We start from the raw sequence: 23455 nt of genomic DNA on the forward strand, positions 1-23455 counted from the left end.
CCCCCCCCCCGTTTTTACTTATTTTTCTTCTCTCCCTTCTCGCGATTTTTTGTTCTCGTTTCTTCCACGCTCTCCGGTACTTTGAGGCCCTACACAGTTTTTTTTCTGTTTTTCTTTTTCTTTGATACGAATATTTAAATATTACTTAATTTCTCTCGCCCCCCACATATTTTTCCATTCCTGCCCCCAGCCATCCCCCGAGTAACCATTCGACCTGTCGAAAATTTTTTTTTCCAAAAAACGACAACGCGATTTTTTTTTTAACGCGTTGCCCTTACCTCTACTTACAATCAGCGAAACTTTCACGCTCGTCTCGTGCAGTTTCACGCGTCACTTTGTCATTAATAATTTTTATTATATTTTATTCCCTCGTCTTGTTGCGCTTAAATCTTAATTAGTATTCAAGATATCGTTGCCAAAAATATATAAAAGCCGAGAAAGTTTTTTTTTTTTCTTTTTTTTTCGAAATCGAAAGAAGCACCGCTCCCGTCGAAATTGGCAGGGGCGCCGATATTCTTCGTACATTTTCAATATCATTTATTCATTTTTTTATTCATTCGCCGCCGAAAAGTCCACGCAGGTCTCCTCGTAGTAACAATAGAGAATAGGCTAGGGCCCCCGACCGTGGCCGATCCACCCCGATCTCTCGCCGCCGTCGCTCCGTTAGTTTTTTTTTAACTCTTTATTTTCTACCTCCTCGTTTAATCTAAAATTTTTCACCCGGTAATTTTGTATTTGGTTTATTTATTTATTTATTTTTTTTTGTATTTTTTGTATTCGTCCCACTCCACCCCTCCCGAAATCCCACGAAAGGCATATATCTCGTCTTTTACTAAATTAACCGCCATCTTTATTATCTCCCTTGTTTCGGTTTCATAGAATTCCGCGAAATCGAAGAAGAAAGAAGAAACATCGAGCCGGGCATATTGGTTAGGTTGCGCGACGGCGCCCTTGTAACTTCGAGCTTGAATTTCAGTTATTCTTTTTTTTTTTTTTTTTTTGATAATTCGCACCTTGGTCATCGGCCGACCTGAACATCCCCCCTTCGAAAATTTACAATAATTTTTTTTATCGCCACCCGTTATAGTTTCTCGTCACCCTTTCGCTCACTCAATCTCTCTCACCCTTTCAATCCACTCATGTATTCGCACTCACTCTCTCTCTCTCTCTTTCTCTCATCGTAGGACCTCGCCAACTCCTACCAAGTCCTCCTCCCTTCAGTAGTTCCAAAGGGTTCCACGGCCTTCGAGCCTGGCCACAGTAAAATTTCTCCCCTATAATAAACTTTTTTTACAATAATTTCTTTAGAACACCCTAACTGCGAGAATAATTTTTATACACCTAAAATTACTTGCACCCGTTACGGACGGGGCCGCCGATGACCAGTTCGCGAATTTTCCGCAATTTCATATTTCCGCATCCGTCATCATCATCATCATCATCGTCAACATCATCAGCATTATGATCATCATTATCGACGCACACGAACTCGCATATCGATACACACACATTGCACTCACTCTCTCGTACATTCTCACCAATTTTCTTCTTTTCTTTTCTCTCTCTCTCTCTCTCTCTCTCTCTCTCTCTCTCTCTCTCTCTCTCTCTCCCTTTAAGAAGTACTTAAATACGCTTCGCTGTCAGAATTTTCACTGCAACCGCAATCCTTACAATGTACACCTACTACGTTATCCTTTAAGATACAACAACATTCTATATGTATATGGCTCTACAGATGTTCGCTTGCACTGCAACTCAAAATTGTGTCATCAGCTCTATTGGCAACCCTCTCTCTCCCCCCACTCCCTCACCCTCTTTTCCATCCCTTATCTCGTAGGCGGCGATCCCTTCGCAACCCCGTCGTCGATTACAGGGCACTCGGCAGCGCGTCATCATTGGCCCCGTTCGTGGTTTCGCCTTCTCAAGGGACGTTTTGGAAATCGAAGGTCCTCGGCTTTCGATATTTTCATAAAAACTACCCCTCATCCCTCATAGTCAGATGCGACGATACAAACAACGAGCAGCCCGCTCCCACCCCCTACCCCCCTCTACAACCCTTTTTAATTTACTATCAAGCCATCCGTGAGGAGAAAAAAAGCATTTAATTTTAGGCCATTGCCCGCCCGCGGGGGTGCTTCACAATCCCGAGGACCAACTCGCTCGCGAGACCCTTGAGAAACAAGAAGCCACCGACGTCGAGCCAGGGGTAACGCCCGCGATTTCACTCCACGCCGATCCTACACGACGGCTGGGGTCGCGTCGGGAAGAGGGAGGGTCGCCCGAGCACGGATTATCAAACTCAGGATATCCTCGGCGGGCGATTCAAAAATATTGAAAGTTACGCCGAGGATTCATAGAAGACTCCTACCCGCGTTATGCTTCTGTTTTTCTTTCTTTTTCTTTTGGGGTAAGCCGCAAGCAACACACTTTTATCTTTCCTATACACGACGTCTTTCATCATCGAACAATCGCCACCTTCTACTCTCTCTCTCTCTCTCTCTCTCTCTCTCTCTTTACTCCCCTAGCACGCTATCTCGTTCTCCACTCCGATACCAACGCATCCTCGTCCTATCGCGTCCCAAACATTCAATAGCCGATGAGATTTTAGAATTCCTTCTGATTGGGTTAATAACGGCCGAATCGTTAAATCAGGATGGTAATTTGGTCGTTCCTTTATAAAGCTTGTGATTTCTTTTGGTTGAATGGCCAATTGGTACTTTGCCAAGCTCTCTCCCATCGAGTACCACATCAGACTCACGTAGCGCTAACCGAGGGTCTCATCGTGAATTTCAAAATCGTCAATCTTAAATTCGCGTCCGATAACGATCGTCGTGGTATCGTTGAAAATTGACGGGAATCAATATGTATACATATATACATCGTAAGTGGTACACGTGAGCCCAAAAATCAGCGCTACGCGCGAATCTCAACGCGGTACAGTCTGTACGCTGTGCTGCGAGCGGTCGTACCCCAATCCTATCACTCTTGCATGATATATTCCTGGTACTGTTTTGCTTTACTGTATATAAATATCACGAGGTTTTATTACAATATGTAAATATGGTATGTACGCATTGTCATGGGAAATGAGAACCAGTCTTATGGCGCCTGTAGTGCCAGGCATATTCTGTAACGTAAAAATATATACATCATCTGTGTTGTATGTATAGTGCTGCTCTGTAACTCAAGATTATACCATTATGCATTTATCCTGTACAAAAATGTCAGCTATGAGGCAAACGTCGCACCCGTAAGAGTCCACGCACATATGTCCCATACGCGTCCAGCTGTCCAAGGGGCAGTGAGCCAGGACGCACGTGGACGATCGTTACGATCGCGCAGCGTCGCGACGTCACCGTCCCGACGTTATCGAGAAAATAGGAAATCACGTGATAACGTAACGCACTGTATATCTCGCGAGAGAACAGTGGGCGTGGCCGACGCGGATTGCACTGAGAAAATAGCGTCGCGACGAGGGCCAAGTCTCGAGCGTCGGGACGGCGGCAGGTCTCTTCATTGGGATGCACGTGTGAGTCCTGGCGACGCCGATAGACAGAGGATCCCGTATATATAATTGTTATGGACGTCGTGACGTCGACTCGACGGGAACGAAGACGAAGCGGACCCGCGGGTAGGTCAGTTGTTATTTACTGTTGTTGTGGTTGTTGTTGTTGTTGTTTTTGTTGTTGTTGTTGTTGTTTTTTTTCTTTCTCTTACGGTGGTGGTGATTTTTTTTTTCTTTTCTCAAACACGGCAACTAGTTTCTTGTTTGTGACCAAACGTCTCCCATACCTTATCATCGTCACGTTATCATTAAATGTCATTAATTACTAATATAATATTATATCGAAAATAACGGATAATACAACACGTAGGGAATCGTGGGAAATGTCAATGTGGGGTTGTTAAGGGTTAAAGTTAAGGGCGCTAGCTGCTACACCAGCGGCTATTATGGTCGCATCCTCGCACATTATGCACCATAGCACCTTACCAGCGCACCATCACGCATCATCTAACAATGGCATCCTCTCTCTCTCTCTCTCTCTCTCTCTCTCTCTCTCTCTCTCTCATATCAATACATTGCGACTACGCAATTCCATAGTAATTCGATCATTCCCAAAGTCCGGTAATGCGTGGCTTCTTATTGGAAGGTTCGGCAGGCTTACGTTGTGCGAGGATGCGTGGAATGAGCGGCGGAGCTAAAGTTACATGGTCTCCCCACACATGTGCGTACAACGTGTATGAAGTTTTACAATCTGCCTACGATTGCTAGTAGTTAGATAATTAATGTTATCCAGTGTCACTGCAGGGCAGGTAATTGGCAGAGGATTTATCGCTGATCGAAGCTGATCTCTAAGGTATTGGGAGTAGGTGGGAGCTGGGCGTGTGCTTTCAGGCTGGATGGTTCGTTACGATAAGGATGAGGGTTGTTGATTTGTTTACTTGGACCGGGGGATCGATGTGTGACAGGGGATTGTTTGTGGTTTTCTGGATTTTTTCTTTTATGAGTGACAGGCGAGCTTTTTCTTTGGATGATTGGTAGTGGGTGGGTGGGGGGTTTCCGGGGTTCAATCGTTTACTTATAGAACGGACTTGCTTGATACAACTGGTAGAATACAAGTTTCCTTTTACATACGGCTATTATTCGATATAGGTAGGTAGTAGTATGTAGTTGTCGACACACAATTCATGGTTACTGGGTACTGTTTATACTGTTTACTGCGTAATCGTTAATAATTAATAAGTAATCGTAGTTAGTTAGTTAGTTTATGTAGCTTTCATAGTTATGCGGTTAATTCTACGCTTGTATGGGCTGTTTGAAGGGTAATCGGGGCAGGGGGGGGGGGAGGCAAAAGGATTTTGCCTGGGTCTTGTTTTTCTTTATGGATGTGGTTGCTCAATGGGGATGGGATAGGTCAGTTTTCGGTCTGACGGTGATCGGAATTTAGGGTAACGAGGAGGGGCAGGGAAAGAGGGAGATTGGGAATGACTCGATCGGCGAGGTCCAGCGATCACGGACAGATTCGTGAAGGTGCGCGATGCCGATCGATCCTGATTAGATCGATAGGAAAGGATCTCCATCATTGAGCGTCGATGTAATAATCGATTTTAATTGGCTCTGGGATCCGGTGATCTCGTTGGTTTGATCTGATACATCAGGATTGATCTTGGCCACAGTCGAGGGTCGCTGAACCGCGGCCCAACTCAATTGGCTTGTCTGATGGGAAGTGGGAGAGACCATAGTACACATATATATGTAAGTACTTATCGTATAGTAATTGTATTTAATAAATATATGTGTATCGGTGATAGCAGCGTTCCGAACTCCTTGCCTGAACCAAAATCTCTTGTGGGGGGTCGGGGTAGTGGTGACGGTGTTTTTTTGTTAGTGATGTTTCGTAATATTTTCAAAATGGTTTTTGGCCTTTGGCTATTGTGGGATTCAGGCTAACCGGGGCACTTGGTTGATCTTTACTTTTTGTTATTCGAAGTGCACCTGCGCGAGCGAGTGCACGTCGCTTGATCTTTGCTCGTCACTTTGTTTTTTCTGTGTATCTGTATCTCCGTACTGTGTATGGATATGTTGTGTATTAAATGTGTGTACGACGTGATGGGGTAATTGATTTTCGTGTGAATTTGTGCCATTTTGTTTCGAAGGAATGTTCCTTATCTTTCGATGGAAAATCAGAATCCTGGTGAATTTGGTGAAAAAATTTTTTTGAGTCCCACTATGATCAAGGTATCTGTTACGATATGCTAGATGGGTTAACTCGATGACGAATATTGCCTTGGGATAACGTAGGCTTGGAGGATAATGATTTCGGGTCATAGTTCACCAGGGTACCGGGTTTCGTGTCCAGCTGATAAGGATACAGGAAAGTGTGCAGTTTCGTGTAACCGGTTGGTGATAAAAAAAGGGGCAGTGGGCGAGCACCAGTCTGGCTTTGGGTGGGCATTCGGTCTATGTCGGGCCCCTTTGTATAATTTTAGTATTTTTTTTTTTTTTTTCGTATAAAATCAACACTGAAGGCACATTCTATCGGACGAGTCGGCCCAGTGTGTGCTGTGAGTGAGAGAGGACGTGGGACCCGTGATAATTCGTACCGGCTATCACGTGACCGAGGGCCTTATGCACCCACGTGACTGATACGTCATAGCCGGTTCCGGGCCCCACGCGAGAAACTGTTTCTTAATATGGCGGTATTTTGATCCGGTTGCCTTCTTCTATTGCGTCGGGTTTTGAGGGTCTGTTCGCTTTTTTCGCTTTCGTCGAAATGGCTATTTCAAAATTGAGAGCCGGACCGGCGCTCGCCTGTACTTGCCCAGGCGGAACTTAACTTCGGGGTGACTCGGGAGTTTCCGTAGCAGACCCGATTACTGCACCGAATAGGACATTGACTGTCAATTTTTCAACTGAAAACCGGTGAATCTAAATTTCATGTGATTCTTTAATCCTTAAATTGCTTGCTGTCGTCGGATGGCAAAATTTCTTAAGAATCTTAAACGGAAGTATACATCGACGTCTTTCGAGTGTAATACCTAGTTTTCAAATATGTGCATTGACGCCACTGCGGTTAGTAGCTCGAAAAAGCGTATACGTGTGCCTCCAATCACGGTCAATCATACGACGTGTATTTCGGTGAAATGTTCTTAAGAAATTTTTCCAATAAAATGAAAAGTTTTCACACAGACTGTCTGTCACATTTCACTGTGGTTCACTGAGGTCTGAGTACAATAAGTATCGGCAGGAAGTGTAATTGGGCCTTGCCAAAAAGGAAACTCCGGAATCGGGGCATAATGTAGAGACTGTTTGAAAGAGCGTTGGTGAGTGGAGAGGGTGTTCGGGGGGGGAAGGGGGGGTGATTGATAAGAATATTTTTGAATAATTTTGTATCGGAGAGGGAAAAATCGCTGACTAGCACGGAAGAACGTAAGAACACAGTGTCGATACGATATTGCAGTATATCGACACACGTATTCGATTGCACAAGAAATTTGGAAAATGTTATTTCACTCTGACAATGAAAATGTCTCGAAATCATCGTGAGATTTTTTTTCTTCGCTCAGAGTGACTCTTAATAGTTTCGCGTTTTCGCGAATTCTTCGCTTTAATTATCCAGAAAGGATAGAGGGACATCTTGCGGAGATTCCCTGAATTAATACTGGTTCCCTTAGTGTCCATTAACCCTCTGTGAAAATGGCAAACTAGTAACTAGAGCCAGGCGATCTAATCGTAAGCTTGCGACAACGTACGGGATGCTTATTGGCGTTAACGGGATAAACGACGTCAGGACGCCGGGCGTCCTCGTCAACGGGTCAACAGTTGCAACATAACAGCGCCTGGTGACGCCAAGGCGTCCCCCTTCGTTTTACGTATTTACGCCATTCCAAGAAATTGGATTTTATAGAATTTTGGATATTGGGTCGTATAGATAAATATAGGTACGTGGATAGCTAGATGGATAGATGATTAGATTGGTTGATGGGTCAATTTTGGGAACGGGATAAAAACTTACTAGATAAAACATTCTTAACTATTGAAGACAGCGAGCTAATCGTAAAACACACGTTTTGAATAATATACAAAGGAATTGACTAGCTACGAAAAACTTAACTTAACAATTGTGCGGACTCTATGGAAATGTTGGTGGGGAAAGTAAGGCTTTTCTTTTTGTGCGGGCAGGTGGAGGGGATCAGGGGCTCGAGTGGCCAAATGGATAGGGGATTAGATGGCTGATGTTGCTGCATCATTCTTTTTTTTTTTGACAAAATATTTAAAACGAAGCAAATAGTCGACTTGGTTATGATAACTCAAAAGAGGTCTGGTTTTGATTAGCATCTCGCAGCTCGCTAATCGGTAAAAATGGCAGAGGGTTTTTTTTGTTGAGAATTTACTTATTTCTTGATCTTGTCTCTTTTTTTAGTAAATTCAATATTGCTTGATATTTCGTTTTTTTTTTTTTTGGTAATTCAATAATTTTGGATTTTTGGCTCTATGGATTTGCAAAGTTAGATGAAAAACAGTTGTTGTACGAATATTGACTTACTGTAATATCGTTAGAAATGGACAATTTTGAAAATGGAATCGGTGTTTGAAACCGATTTTGATGTGCATTCAAAATATATTACTTGCATCTAATATAAACGTTACAGATGAAAGTTTAACATAGTCCGGTATATTTTTTAATAATATTCTACAAATCGTCCAATTCTAACGAACAGTATGGATTTTTTTTTTTCAAAAATTAAAAACGAGCTTCTCCAATGATCTGCGGTAAGATTTGGATAATAGTATTTGGACTAGACGGAAAAATCGGTTAAAACTTGAAACCGAAACCCGGATCGTGTAAAAATTCATGTATCTTTGCAATCCAAAGGCAAAGTCCCATTTAGCCAATTTGAATCCAATTAGCCAATGCGAAGCGTATATTTTTTTTTCTGAATCGATCAGTTTCATCTAGTTTCAGGTTTTCGTATCTACGTCCCCTGTAGGTATTATATTATTTCTCTATTGTTATTAATTCTTAATATCGTTGCCTGATAAAAGCTCAAAATTTATTTGAGCCTTTTGGAAGGTTATCATTCGAATCATTTCAAGGTTAATCGTTTGAGGTCAAGGTTCGTTGGTGGTTCTATGGTTGGGTTGATTGGGTGGTTTAAGGATTGTGGATTTGGATAAGAAGGGTGCTCAACGGGTAGCATAGAGTTCCAAACGCTCCGTGGTCTACAGACATTCATTAAACAGATCAATCAACTATGTCGTCATATATACCACTAGGATAGTTCATAATCATAAGTATATCAATAATATAATTAGTATCGTAATGTTGTGTGTCATTATAATTAAGTTCATTACAGCTAGTGTATAAATGATGGGTAAGAAACGACCACTTTCACAAAAATTATTTCCCACCGGTACTCGTATCTACCGGGTGACCGGGGCAAAAAAGAAGAGACAAGAAAACAACCTCGTCATAATAATTATCGTTATCATTATATCATCATCATCCTTCGATTCCGGGTCGCCGGTGGTCGATAGGCGAGGTTAATCGATCGCCGCCTTCGAGGATTCAATTATTATTTCTCTATGCTTCCTGCTCTTCTTTGCTGCTTCTCTCTTTGCATTCCTTAGCGTTTCATTAGTTATTAAGCGAAATATTATTTTTTTAGCGAAATATGTCTTTCTCGTTCTTGAGTTTCTTTTTCTTCTTTTTATTGCCTCGCTCGAAGTTCGCTATCAAAAGTCTCGAAGGGCTGATGCGTACGTTACTTTCTGTACTCTTTCTTTTTGTGTATTTCTCTTTTTTTTTTCCTCTTTATGTCGCGTTTACTCTTATTCTTGTTTCTTTATTTTTTTTTCTCCTTTTTTTCGATCTGGTCACCCGTTGTTAGGACCGGTGTAGAACCGTTTCGTTCGCAGTGGATAGTTTATTATCCGCCATGTACCGGGTATCTCGTATCATTATATTAATCATTATCATTAGTATTAATTAATTAATCATTAAGTATCATTCAATTAATATTATAATTTATAATTAATATTATTGTTAGGTAGTTTATAGTTATTAGGTTTCAATGTAACATGTACGGATTGGAAGCAAACCTTGTGGGGTAGTTGGGGGATAGATTGGCGATTGGGGCTTTGGGTCTCTTCGGGGCGGAGGATACTTGGGTCTCTTATCATTAGGGGACTCCTGGGACTTGGACAGGGTGGCAGGGAGGCTCGTTATGGGACACGCCGATGTCCCACGCGAAAATCGATGAAAACAGGAAATCGAATGGTAGATCGTTACAATTACGTGCTTATCATTTTTTTTTAAATCGCTTTACACTCTATATGCAACGTCTTCAATTAAAATGATTACTTTTGGTTTTCATTATTATATCATCGAGTCAGCTCTGCCCACGTGGGCCAGCGACCATCTCGCCGCCGTGGCTCGCGTATTTACCCTTTTTTTTATATTTCATTTATTTTCCTCTCAGTTACCGGAAAGTACGTTGGGATCGACGTCTCGTCTCGCCACGCGAAATTCACCGATTCTCGGTTCTCTCAAAAATTAGGAAATCGAGAGAATTCTCCGTTGAGGGGGATTTTTTGAGAATTTATTTTTCGGCCTCTTCAACCCAAATTACTCTCTGCCGAGAAAGAGTACTTTTTCTTTTTTTTTTTTTTGCGAGTACAGTTTACACTCGCTTCTATCATTCTTACCCCAGTCGCGTTGAATGGGGTCAAAGTGCAATCTTTGGTGGGGAATCGAGACGCGATCTGACGACTTCCTGAGACGATGTCGCGTTTAATAATCATTACAGTGTTAATTCATTACTTCGCAGTGTTTATTTCAGTATATTGCGTCATGTGTCCGTCTTGTTGGGACCGATTTCATACTGTCGGATTAGACTGGGTGAGTGGACTGTTGATAGGGGTACGGGGGATTCGTGTTAGGGGTACATGTTATGTATGCACACGTAACAAACGTAACCGTCAACGCAAACGTAACCAATCGAAGGTCGTTAGTTCATCGTTTACATCGTTAACTAACGGTCGGTCTAGTATGAGTTGGACGAGCTGGCCCAAACGCGCAGACGTCATGGCGGGGTCACCCAAAATAAGTCGATTCCAATGACATTCCAAATTTTTGCTCTCCGCACTGTTTTTTTTATTTCACTTTTTCTTTTCTCTTCTCATCTGTCCGGGTTTTGCTCGTGGGGCGGATTTTTCACGGACGTGATGCTTCCCGGATTTTTTTTTTTTTGAATTTTTAATGGTTCAATACAATTTTGCTGTGCGGCATTTAAAATTTTTTTTTTCCAAAAATTTCCAACGGCTCTGTGGTCGCTCTCTCTTTATCTTGCTCGATTTTTTGTATTTTGTGTTTTTTCATTCCTTTTTTTTCCTCTTAGAGGTGCACGGGGCAGGGGTCCAGAGGGATTGGGCTGGGATGGAGTACTCGTGGCAGGCTTCTCTTTTTTGTAAATTTCTCTTAATCGTGGGTGACCCATCCACTCGTGTCAACATGCAGGAAGTGTTTTTCTTTCTACGCGAAAAGAGAGTCTAGAGGGGTTGATGGACGCGACCGGTCCTCGGGCGGTTTCGCGGTCAATTAACGTACGGGCCGGTCGGGTATTAAGAAAAAAATCTATTCGATGATTTTGTGCTGAGTTTCTGCGAGGTTATAGGTTTCCCGATACCGGAAGCGCGTACCGCTTACCGGAAATGCCCGCCCGGGGTACCGCGCGCGCGTCCGCTGGAAAATATACTAAGGCCGATTTTGGTACGAATACGTTTTTGATCAACTTTTAATTTTAATGTAAGGCGCAAACGTGAAAACTTGTACTTTTTTCCTTGATGTGTCTTTTAGATTCGGGCCGAAACTGTGTGTGTTTGTGCTGCTTGGTGGATCTTAACCATTACTCGCATCATCAATTTCACATTCTATCCTCGTATCCAACATTCTAATGTGATTCTCATCGTAATCATCTCTCGCATACTTGGTTAGCTTTGTTATATTATTTTTGGTGTTTTGCCAAAAACGGAATTTTTTTTTTAAGTCTGCCTCTTCAGTGTAATATATAGTGTGTCTTTTATTTTTTATCGTCTCGTGCGCAACCGAATATAGCGAAATTATTATTTTCAAAGCGAACCAAGGAATAACGCCAGTAAAATGTCCAAAGTAATATCACCTCGAATGGTAGATTAGTAGTTCAAGATAAATATCGTAATGCATTAAAGTAGACAGGTTATGCTGCCTGTAGTTCTCTCTCTCTCTCTCTCTCTCTCTCTCTCTCTCTCTCTCTCTCTTTCTCTCTCTCTTTCTATCATAAACTCCACCCCCCATCCTCTCTCTCTCTTTCTAATCACCAAGAATTCACCAATTAATCCATTCAATTATTCAGTCGAGCTAAAATCTAGTGAATTTCGAATATTGACTAAATCCAAAAATGTCAAATATTCACCAAATTTTACAGTCGTAAGTATAATCAGCCAAAACATATCCATGTGTCAATTTCGCTGGTGTCTATTGCAAATAAAACCGGTATAATTTACAGTAAACGCCATAAGGTAAGTTCTGAACAAAATTGATATACGACGAATAATCATTGTCAGGTACAACTAATTTAATTTTATCCATAATTAGAGGTTATGTCGTAAAAAAGTTAATGGTACCGTAATATATGGAAAATGAAAAAATCGAATGAATTTAAGGTGTAGAAATTGGTTTCTTTTCTTTTTATCTCTTTTTTTTTTCCCCAAAACTTCGTATCTCCTTACAAGAGAGGGAACCAGAGGCTGAAAAAGTATCGCTGTGACAATGGTGTCCCGGCACGGACAAAAACTTAGTAATGGCCGCCGGGACGCAGAAAAACAATTCCCACAATCTTTACAAGACGTTCCTGCCGATCGCGTCGGCCGCCACGTCGCTTCGTCCTCGACGACGCATATCGGCCTGAATGATTATTCATTGAAACGGTCACTTAAGAATTATCTCATGATTATTATTCGGGTGGTACTTCGTGGCGTAGTTTTTAATAATACGTGTGTTATGGGTTAATGGATGTGTCGAATGGGGATATACCGTATATATATAAGCATATACAAATATTCAGAATGTTCGGGCGTACGTCGAGGGTACGTCGAAGCGACTATTTGAAAAATCGGGCGGAAGGCCGAGATCGGTTCCATAGCTGCCTCGTGCCAGAGGGTCTGCGGTTCCCTTTCTATTTTTCATCTTCCCTTTATTATCTTATCTAGGACCTAGACACAACGCGGCAACCCAGTTTCACATCCTCGCACATTCAAACATTCCTAGTACCTGCTGCTGCGGCTGCTGCTCACTGTTGCCCCATTGCCGATACTCGCTTCTCTTACTAATTATTACTTTTACTCCTACTAACTTCTCTATTACGTATGATATCTACGCGACTGCTTTTTTTTCATTTTTAAATACTTTTATCAATATGACGTATCCTGTGTATATTTATTTTTTGTAGATCCGGTATTTGTTTTTTTTTTTCCCATTATTGTTGGTTTTATTGATTGGTTATCGATTAACGTCCTCCATAGGCATCTTTGCACTCTCTGCATACTCTGTTTCGTATTTACGAGTCGAGAGAAAGGATTCCTTCTGACGGGAGGTTCGAGAAAATGGCGACGCGACAGGACAGGGTGTATGTGTGTGTATACATGGGACGTGGACGTGGGTATGACTTTTGTGGTTAATGTTATTATTATTTTTCGTCAAAAGTCGAAAGGAAAGACTCGATCCTCGTTTAGATGTTGAATGTTTATTTTTTCTGATTTTTTTTTTTTCCTTTGCTCGGTAAGATTCGGATTTTATTTTTTTGGCTGATCCTTTACGGTGGTCAGGGGGTGATGGGATTAGTTGTGATTCTGTTATTTTTATATTGTATTTCATCCATTTCAATGTTTCATGTCTGATTTTGTCACTGAGTCGGGTAACGATTCTTCACTGTTTTTTTTTTACCTCGTTCTCATCAATTTTTGTCGATTCGGATTATACGAGCATTCATACCTTACTATAGCATCGCACGCTCTCTACTTCGTCTAGCTTTTGCTTGACTTATCGCTGGCGAAAGAATTTGCTGATATTGTATTTCTCCGTGAAAAATGCCACATTTCTAAGAACTTCAATGCCTAACGGTTCTTATAGTATTATCTCTTTTTTTTTCTCTCACTCCTTCATCATAATTTTAATCATCTACTAGTTCGTTTTTTTTTTTTTTAATAATAATATATATAGGCGGATCTCCCGGTAGCCAAGGAGATCGGCGTTTTTATCTATCTGTATAATTTCGCATTCAATCACTCTCTATGATCTTCTCTCTCTCTCTCTTCACTTTTCTTTTACTCCCATTCTCTCCTTTCTCTCTCTCTCTCTCTCTCTCTCTGTCACTCTTTCTCCAGCATCCATTTTAATCTAAGATCGGTTTTCACACCTAAAATATTTTCGCCCGTTACTCCGAAATCAGTCTGTAATCTGTTCTTTGAGTAGTTTCTCTTTCCTTCTCTCATAACGTTCCTATAACAATTTCTCTCCCTTTCTTCTCTTCGCGTATTTCGTTTTTAGCGAGAACGCCGGTCGTATCAAGGACACTTGGCTCCCTACGCTTTCGCAGCATCCACATCAAAAGAATCGCTCGCCTACTAACTGATCTCCATTGTGTCGCCTAATCGACAATAGATTTTATACACGTAGAAAATCCTCTCTCTTTAATTTCTTAAATTTCTTTTCCCGCTCTTCTTCTTTCTTTTTTTTTTAAAAAGAAGACTTCCACTTTTCCCGGTTCTCTCACAAAGAAATCCCAAATGATTCGCGACGCGATCGAATCGAGCGTAATTTCTAAACTGTTCGTTATACCGAAACTAATGAATAAATCTCAAGGAGCTGGAGAATCGACAGCCCTTCGAGATGTCTGCTGCATTACGGAAAATCTTGCTTGTATTTCTCGGACAGGTGTATCTCGACTGTCCAGAACAGATACGGAATGTATGAACGAATACCAAACTGACTTCTGGTTGAGGTATCAATAGGCTGTTGCCCATTGTTCGAAAAATATATGAAAATTCAACAGTAACGCTCGATTCGATCGTAACGGAAGATCTTTTCTATTTTCCAATAAATTCCTCGATAATTAACAATTGATTATTACGAGAGAAGAACAATGGCTTTCGACGGTCTCTGTTTACTTGGACGTGCTTAACGATCTACGTCGTAAGGGTTAGGAGTGATATGTCGAATTTCGAAGGACCCGCGATCCTCGTTAGGCAATCAATTCTCGAGAGAAAGTTTACAGGAATGTCGCATTTCGTTTGGAGGATCGATGGATGATCAATAAATAATCATTAAAGTGCATGTCTCATTTTTTTCCTACGAATATCCTCGTCGTTCGGTATTAACGGTGTAAGACCTGATTTATCGTGTGTGTGTGTTATCACGCGGAAAATGGTTCGATCGTTATTTTTAAATTTGAATAGATGAAAAAGTAATAATGAAAATAAGAAAAAAATAAATATATAGAGTTGCCGTTCATTTTTTTTCTCAATCATTCTTCATCATTCGTTCAATCATTCTCTCCCTCTTTGCTTTATACTCTGTCGCCTCTTCTGTTATCTCGTCACGCTGTCATCCTGTCAGTCGGCCCGCGTCGAATTGAACGTGTGACGAATCACGTGCCGCATTCGGAGAGACGATTTTTTAGGAAGAAAAAAATATTATTGGACTCTAGCATAAAAATTCTGCACTCTGTGTTATCGATCTTTCCTAAAATGTTTTTTTAAAATTAATTCTCAAAGATCTCAATCCTTCCGGATTGGTTAACGCTCAGTGTATATACACGTCTTACGTATAGTTCCTAATAATCACGAAATGTCAGAATGAATCTTACAATCTCTTGGTTTGATTTTTTTCTTTTTTTTTTTCGTCACTAAAGTATTCATCCCTTCAACTCGACAATTGATAATTATAACTTTAAAAGGTAACTTGTAATCTTTTTTTTTGTTTTTCACGTTCATTAACCGTAATGTTAATTATAGAACACAAATTTTAACGTTAGTTACTATTTAATTGTCGTTACGTTAGGTTAGTTTTTTTCACGAATTTGACTACGTATTTTTAGTCACTCGACAATTTTTCTTTTTCTTTCCATTTCTGGCTTGTCCGTCATTCTCTTACGCACACACTCGTATACACACTTATATTTCTCTCTCTCTCTCTGTTTCTCCCACTCTTCACTCTTTCAACCTTTCAACCCTTCAACCTTTCACCCTTTCATCCTTTTGCTCCGGCTTTCACTCACAATCTGCCTCCTCTCTCATCCTTGCATAGATACAGAGCAAGCCGATCGATCTCTACTCGAACGGATAATAATGCAAACACTCCCACTCCCCTCCCTCTCTTTCACTGACAGTCTCGAGGATTTTGCCAATTGGCCCTTTAATAATTCTTCCTTAATCCTTCATTCAATCCTTCCGTTACTTCTTTCAATCCTTTCAGTTATCCTCTGTTTTTATCATTTTCTGCTGCCCCACTCGCTCCGGGCATTTCCAAAGAAAAATCATCGCTTCTTTCGAAATGCATTTTAATGATTTCATACGGATTCTCGTCTTTCCCCAGACATTGTCGAGTATATAATTCTCATTAAAAATGTGAATGATACAGATGTGTTTCCTGAATATTATATAATATCGAAAAGTGAATTCATTCCGATAGACTCGTTAACTGTCATTATAATCGAATATGGTTTCATTAGTAATGACGTGCTGCTCTTTAAGGCGGCGTCCAATTCAATTCAATTAAAGTGATTGGCCTTATTGATCAAATCTTCCTGTTACGTATTATATATTTTTTTCCAAGTATCGCCAATTGTGATTTGAGTACTGGTAGTGGGTTTTTGTCCGGGATCAAAAAAATCGCGACGTTAAGATATTAGATGTTATGACGGAGGAAGAAAATTTAATGAAAATATAACTAAGATATAGTTTGCGTGAGAAAAAATATTTTGTTTTTATCTAAATTTTTTGTACTGGAATTTCAAATCTTTGGATCGCGTCAGTGGGTTTAGCTGGTCGCGTTGTTGCTTTAGTCAGCAAAATGATTTACAGTGAGTCAGCTGATATCAAGCGGGAAGTGGAATTATGAATTCAAATTTTGACTGACTATTTTTTTTTTACTTTTTTTCATATTGGACTTTCACTCGCGTTTCTTCTCCTTTTTCTTTCTCTTTATCTTGCATACATGCAGCAGGTATCAGTGTCAGTGTCAGTATCGGTTCACACAGTCATTCGTAAATACCCATTCAAACACCCATGTACTGGCGTATACTCTCGCTATGCTAATATCCCGTTTTCTCTCTGATAAGGTAGAAATTCGGTCAATGCGAAATGATTTGTTTTTGGTCACCCGAAAGATTCGAAAAATCCAAATTATACCTAAATATCGTACGAGAATCGAAGCCAAAAGTCGGGGCGAAATGGAAGTAGATACTTAAGATAATTAACATACCAAAACTCTAATTAGAACGACTATCACATTCTCTTTTCTTTTATATTTCATGACTTCGTCGTATCACCGATTGACCTCCAATTTTCAAAATTCCGAACTTTCACCGAAGTTAGACCAAAAATGTTTTAGGCCAATTTCGCGAGTCGACGTGACTCACGTTAGGCGATATCTTCCACTATAATACAGTACACATTAGAATTTCTTTTACTCATTTCTCGACCTACACTCTTTCTTTCTCGGATTTATATTTTCTAATTCATCTGCAGCTTCGATTTTTGCGATCTTTCCGGTGCCGTCATAAGGATCACATCCCTCGACCTGAAATCTGTCTGTTAGCCTTCGCTTCTGCCTGATATTCGCATCACCCCTTCAATTCTCATGACTTCGACCCTCCATCCCGAATTGCCTTAATTGCATGAAAACGACAAAAAAATAATCACTTTTTCCAAAACCTAAAAATAACAGATAAAGGAACTCAAGGATAATGGCTCCAATACCGCGATAGTCCAGGACGCAAGGAACGAAATGTTCTCATATCCACAAGAACGCATGACCTCGAAACACACAGGATTATGGGAGGAATGAGTAAAAATAAAAAGAAAGACGGAAAAATAATATTCACCGTCGATAATCTAAAGTTCCAATGTCTCATTTCTTTTTTTATTAGCGTGAATAATAAATAAAATAATCAATAAATCGATCGATAATCAATTAAAAAATAGTGACTCGTGACTAGGTTAAGACTCACCGCTTGCAAAAAAAGTGTACGCGTTACGTGCCGAAGTGCGTGAGTGCCATGCATATGCAACAGTGACGTATCTCTTTCTCTCTTTCCCTCGACGTCGTGTGTACATGCGTAATTAATTATACTAGCAATAGAATAATCATTATCATAATAATAATAATTATATAGATAATTATATGGGGTAATGATACAATGGTGGCAATAATAATAATAATAATAATAATAATAATAATAATAATAATAATAATAATCGCGGTTACGGTGGTTTATAATAATGACAATGATAATAATAATAATAATCATAGTAAGGATAACTAAAATACAATTTCAGCAATTGGCATCGCGACAACGATAAAACAGAGTGGGGAAAAAGTAGGCAGGGATATTGTCATACGACACCCTGTATAGCGTCTCTTAGGGGGGTTGTGTTCTTGGCGTTGGCTTTGGCGTTAACGTAAACGTCGTTATTTCGGCGCTGGCACTCGGAATGGTACTCGGGAAATGATGATCGACGCAATTAAATGTACATTTGACAATTGACACGCGTTTACACGGGGCTTCCGCGCAGGGCTACAAAAGGAGAGACGCGCATTGTCCCCTCGTCACTGTCTCTCTCTCTTTCTCTCTCTCTCTCTCTCTCTCTCTCTCTCTCTCTCTATCTACCTATCCTATCTATCTCTCTTCCATTCACATTCGCACTCTCTCGCTCACGCACGCTCGCAAACGTACTCACACTGTCTCTCTCGCTCTTACTTCAATCTCTCTCTCGTTGGCTCTCGAATAGTCATTGGTCAATTTTCAAAATCAACTAACTCGACCACGTACCCGACACCCGAAGGTCTCTTATACGAATGCTCAGTCGCGATGAGAATACATATAAGGACAACTAAATAATTAACTAATAATAATAACTAATGATAATAATAAATGATAACTGATAGCCGTGGGCCGATAAATATTAATAATCGTGATTATCGGCGGTAATTGAAGCCCGACGCCGAGAATATATAATAGTAATCGTATCGGTTTAATTGATTAATGGTGACAATTATAATGATGATAATAATAATTTCTTTAATAATAATAATAATAGCGAGAGTTATAGTAATAGTAAGGTATGGTATGTAGGTAAGATTACGAGGACTTGCTACCACCCGAAGTATGCATGTACTATATGTATAATTAATGTCTGGTATAATTACTATCTACAGGTTTCTCTTTTCGTGTCTGTGTGCCAATTACGCCAATTTATGAGTGTGTGTGTGTGTGTGTGTGTGTGTGTGTTTGCATTTGGTATCGCGAAAGGTATTCAACACGGAGAAGACTGCACCTACATTCGTATTTGCATATGTGCAAATTTGATTGCGTGTTAGTTTAATTGTCTTCGTCGACGTCAGTGCGCGCGTGTGTACATATGTGTATACGTTGCATGTACTGTCGACTATTCGCCGGCAATTTTTCTCTTTAAATCTATAATATATATATTTTTATGTATATATATATTTTCTATATATATTTATATAATCTACTCTATTATAATACGTACCCGCGCCTAGTTAACACAACTTCTCATTTATTATTATTATTATTATTATTATTAATTTTCTTTTGTTAAACTTCACTTAGGACGCCGTCGGTACTTCACTTACTTTTTCTTTTTTTTTTTTTTCATGTACTCTCGTCTCTGCGACTAGCCTAAACCTTTCTTAATTATTTACCAGCTATGTATATAATCGTACATATATAATGTGTCCTCTCTCCGTCCTTGTTACACCTTTATCGCGCATAAATTTTTTAGTTGTCCCACGTCCGTTAAAAATGTTTTCTTCTCTTTTTGTTTGCTTTCTCTTTATCTATCTGTCCATTTTATCCTTACGCCTTGGTTTTTCTCGCTGTTGTAATCATTCATTCTCTCTCTCTCTCTCTCTCTCTCTCTCTCTCTCTCTCTCTCTCTCTCCCACATGCTAATCCATGCACACTCAGTGTTCGGTACCAGTTTAAAATTTTTGAAAAAATTTTTCAAAATCTCGCGACTCGCCCTTGTGTTGGGTTGTCTGATGACTCTTCCGAAAGGTGACTCGTATACCTTTATACGAAAATACATACGTAAAGTTATATGTGGGCATGTATCTCGATATACGCAACATATGCATACACAGGTGTATATAGGCCTGAGCCTAGGTAGTCACTCTCGCGTGGTTACCTTTTCCGGGCTGTACCCACCAAACAGTCCCTACCCTTGAACCGATTTGAACCTTTAGATTTTCACGTAATTTCACCGTCACTTTCCCTCTGTCTTTTTCAACCTTTTTTCTTTCTCACTTCGTGCCAGTTAACGCACGGCGACCATGCGTAATGCATATGCTACCCCTCAACGCAAAAAAAGATTAAGAACAAGAAAAGTGAAGAGTATGAAAATTTGTATCCGAAATTGGTTTTTTTGAAATTTTACAAAAAATAAAAGATTGTCTTACATTCTCACTTTCAGGCACACGCACTCGTACCGTTTTTCACGCACAATACACGCACTCCTCAATCACTCTCTTCCTCACATTCTCTCACCGACACTTTTGTTCAAAAAATTTCGTTTCGTCACGTCCCCCATATATCGTCTACACGTTATAACGTTATTTATGTACATCTTAAATCCCTAAATCTGTAACGTCATATTTACGTTTTTTGTTCATTATTAGGAAAAAAAAATCTCGAAATTTTGTCGTCGTGGAAATCTATTCGATATATATATATATATATATATCCAGTCGAAATAATTGTGGTTGGCGCGGGTCGGCCGGACATGTGTGTGTATTTGTGTGTGTGTGTGTGTGTAATGACGTATGTTATATATTAGACAGTTGACTGGTCCGTCGTACCGCGCGACACCGTCCACCTACGTAGGTACGTAATATAAACTAGGAGTAGATGTAACGCAGGTATATGGATCACTAGCATTCCTTCACCGATACCCGATAATACATTGTCGCTTAAACACACTAATTTGCATACCTTAACAAAGGATTAGAAAACCTACATAGTCCTGACCTTCGACCTTCCTGACAATCATTCCTTCGGTATTTCATCCTTTTTCTACCTTGACTATATCTGACTTATTTAAATTAGAAGGCTAACCGGGATAACCGGGAATCCTCCTTTTTCTACGTCCCTCCCATTCCCCCTCCGTATACTGACAATGAAACACTGACACGCATACGCATTGTAATTTTATATATTGATAGCAGTCATGACAACAGCAGCTACGTCATTACCTATAATTTTTAATTTTTTTTTCCTCTCCCTGCAATAGTTTCCTATTAGGGTGTATCGCGTGAATTTACTTGGTTCTTATGGCTGTGTCATTAGTCGTATTTTGTTCTCTAGGTATTTATATAGGGTGTTCGCGTAGTACGTGCACGAATCGCGCGGTCCGTCACCCGAGAGCCCTCGATTAATTAGATTGATTTAGTGCACTCTGCGGATTCGCGAACCAGAGACATCCAACTTTTTTCCATTTTCCTCGCGGCCGTTATTCGACATTCTCTCCTTCGTGTATTACGTCGGTGGGATTTTTTTTCTAATTTTAAAAAATCTTCTCTCGCTTCCTTTTAAGCATTTAATTATTAAGATAATCGTTCTCAATGGGCGGACGTTGAACGTCGCACGTTTTAAAAGGCGTTTACAGTAGGCCTTCGCGTCGAATCGGCGACACGAGCCCGTTTTTATTGATATTTTTTTTCTTTAATTTAATTATTCACTCGTCGTTAACTCTTTATAGCATATACTACCTTTTTCGAAAGTGTGCAATCTCCTATCCTCTTTAAGTTCGTTTCTCTCTCTCTCTCTCTCTCTCCCTCTAGTGAGGCCAGCCCGACAGCGACGAGGCACCAAGAGCAAAGCTATCCGTACCTAATCGCTGTGGGGTTTAGGCCTGGGGGGTCGCCGAATGTCGGTCGGACCCAAAAGATTTTTCATCGAAAATTTGTCAATTTTAGTGAAATTCGTATCTTCAGGATTCGATCGACGACCAACGCTTTTGGATTAACGGAAGGGTCTTTAGGTTAACCCGCGAAAAAAAGGTGACAAAAAAAGGGCCCGATACGCCGCCCTGACACCTGTTTCCATTGACCCCCTGACGGACGGATCGTTTTGTCGCGAACGATCGTCTTCATCCGCGATATTGAGAACGAATCACCGGATTCTGCTGCTCGCCAGGAATATTGAGAGAACTTTGTTTTTTTTTAATTTCAAATAAAAAGATCAATCCGATCAGGATCCATCTTTGTATTAAAAACGACCAATAGGACATTTCACTTGTCTTATAAGTTTATGGTAGATAACGATCTTATTCTTTGGATGCCCCCTCCTCCCTTTCCTCCTCCCTCGTTGATCTTCCTCCTCTTGACTTTCACTTCTTTCTCCATCCTTTTGGTTATTCTTCTTTGGATCCGTCCATCCATCCCATTCTCCGCGAGTGCAACCGATCCGCTGTCATCGTACAACTTACACGGCTAAGTATTTTTTCCTTTTTCTTTCAGTAGACTAAACCTGTCGTTCAATGAGTTAGCGTTTATGTGGTAACGAATTACTAGGTAACAAACAGACAAAAAACAAACTCGATAATTGGGTATTTCTCGCAATTATTATTTCGCAAAGAATTCTCACCGATTCACACATACTTTTCATGCCTACGTCATTCTCGCTATTTTCCTTCTTTTTCTTCTTATCTCTTCCGTCCTTCTCGTACCCAGCGCACCCACGTTCTTCGTACGCTCTGCTATACACGCACACATTGTCACACGCTTCACTTCCTATTTCTGCACTCGCATCAATTTCGCGTGCAATTTAAATGCCAAAATGGAATTGAACGACCAAGAACGTCGGATCGAGTTACGAATCTTTTGGATATCGCGTACAATAATCGTAATCGGTTATCGATTCTTCCTAATTATTACATCCCGATCGATTCGCTTTCCGCGGAATGTATCGTCGAACGTCTTTACGTGAGAAGCGACGTCACAGGAAGTCCTTTCCTATAACGTGCTCTTCCGGTTCATCGAATTCCTCTTAGCGTCTCGGAAAAATGTTTTCTCTTCCTCGCACTCATTGGACCGATATTACTGTCTTACTTAGGTATCTAACTTTCACGCAATGTCTCACAAGCTTTCTGACGCTCATACTATCTCTCTCTCTCGCTCTCATTTTTACTCTCTCTCTCTCTCTCTCTCTCTCTCGCACTCTTCTCTCGATCCGTTTCGCGGTGCCTTTTCAAGAGTTTTCGTACAGTGGTCTCCCTTCCATTCTAGGTGCTTTCGGTCTGGCCGTTTGGATATGTTACTAAGGATACCTGATGCGCTTCTCGCGAAGTTCTACCTCGTGGCAGGAATGCAGGAATGCAAGAATGCAGGATTCTTCCTCGTGGCTTTCTGGTAAGTGTCCTGCCGCGGGTTAGTGGACCACGGAGGACGTCGTGGTCGCATTCACTCGAGTTGCTCGAGGAAATTTGGGCTCTTGAAGTACTCGGGCACTGGATCGTCCAGCCTCGAGATTACTTTGTAGATTGACTTTTTCCAGGATTGTTCGGAGTCTTTGCCACCTTGGATGGCCTTGAAGAATTCCTTCAAGGTCTGCTCTACGACGTACCTGAAGTTTCCTGGAACCTGGAGAATGGCGGAACAAGGCTCGTTAGCTGCAG

General features: G+C 40.6%; 1 protein-coding gene and 1 long non-coding RNA gene across 14 annotated transcripts in view; one reads left to right on the plus strand and one right to left on the minus strand.

The window, feature by feature from the left end:
* The window catches only part of LOC107262918, a 40004-nt gene that overhangs the window by 16414 nt on the left and 135 nt on the right, over positions 1–23455 (plus strand). For all 5 annotated transcript variants that reach the window (XR_003058352.1, XR_003058349.1, XR_003058350.1 and 2 more), the window contains 2 exons: positions 23067–23189; positions 23335–23455. This is a non-coding gene — a long non-coding RNA (uncharacterized LOC107262918). The remainder of the gene's footprint in view (positions 1–23066; positions 23190–23334) is intronic.
* The window catches only part of LOC107262914 (homeobox protein prospero), a 108894-nt gene continuing 86383 nt past the window's right edge, over positions 945–23455 (minus strand). For all 9 annotated transcript variants that reach the window (XM_015729576.2, XM_015729573.2, XM_025080301.1 and 6 more), the window contains one exon: positions 945–23420. In XM_015729576.2, the coding sequence (XP_015585062.1) occupies positions 23241–23420 (180 nt within the window). In that variant the 3' untranslated portion in view covers positions 945–23240. The remainder of the gene's footprint in view (positions 23421–23455) is intronic.

The sequence above is a fragment of the Cephus cinctus genome, unplaced genomic scaffold, assembly GCF_000341935.2.
Source record: "Cephus cinctus unplaced genomic scaffold, Ccin1 Ccin1_scaffold0129, whole genome shotgun sequence".
In the NCBI taxonomy this organism is placed as follows: Eukaryota; Metazoa; Arthropoda; class Insecta; order Hymenoptera; family Cephidae; genus Cephus; species Cephus cinctus.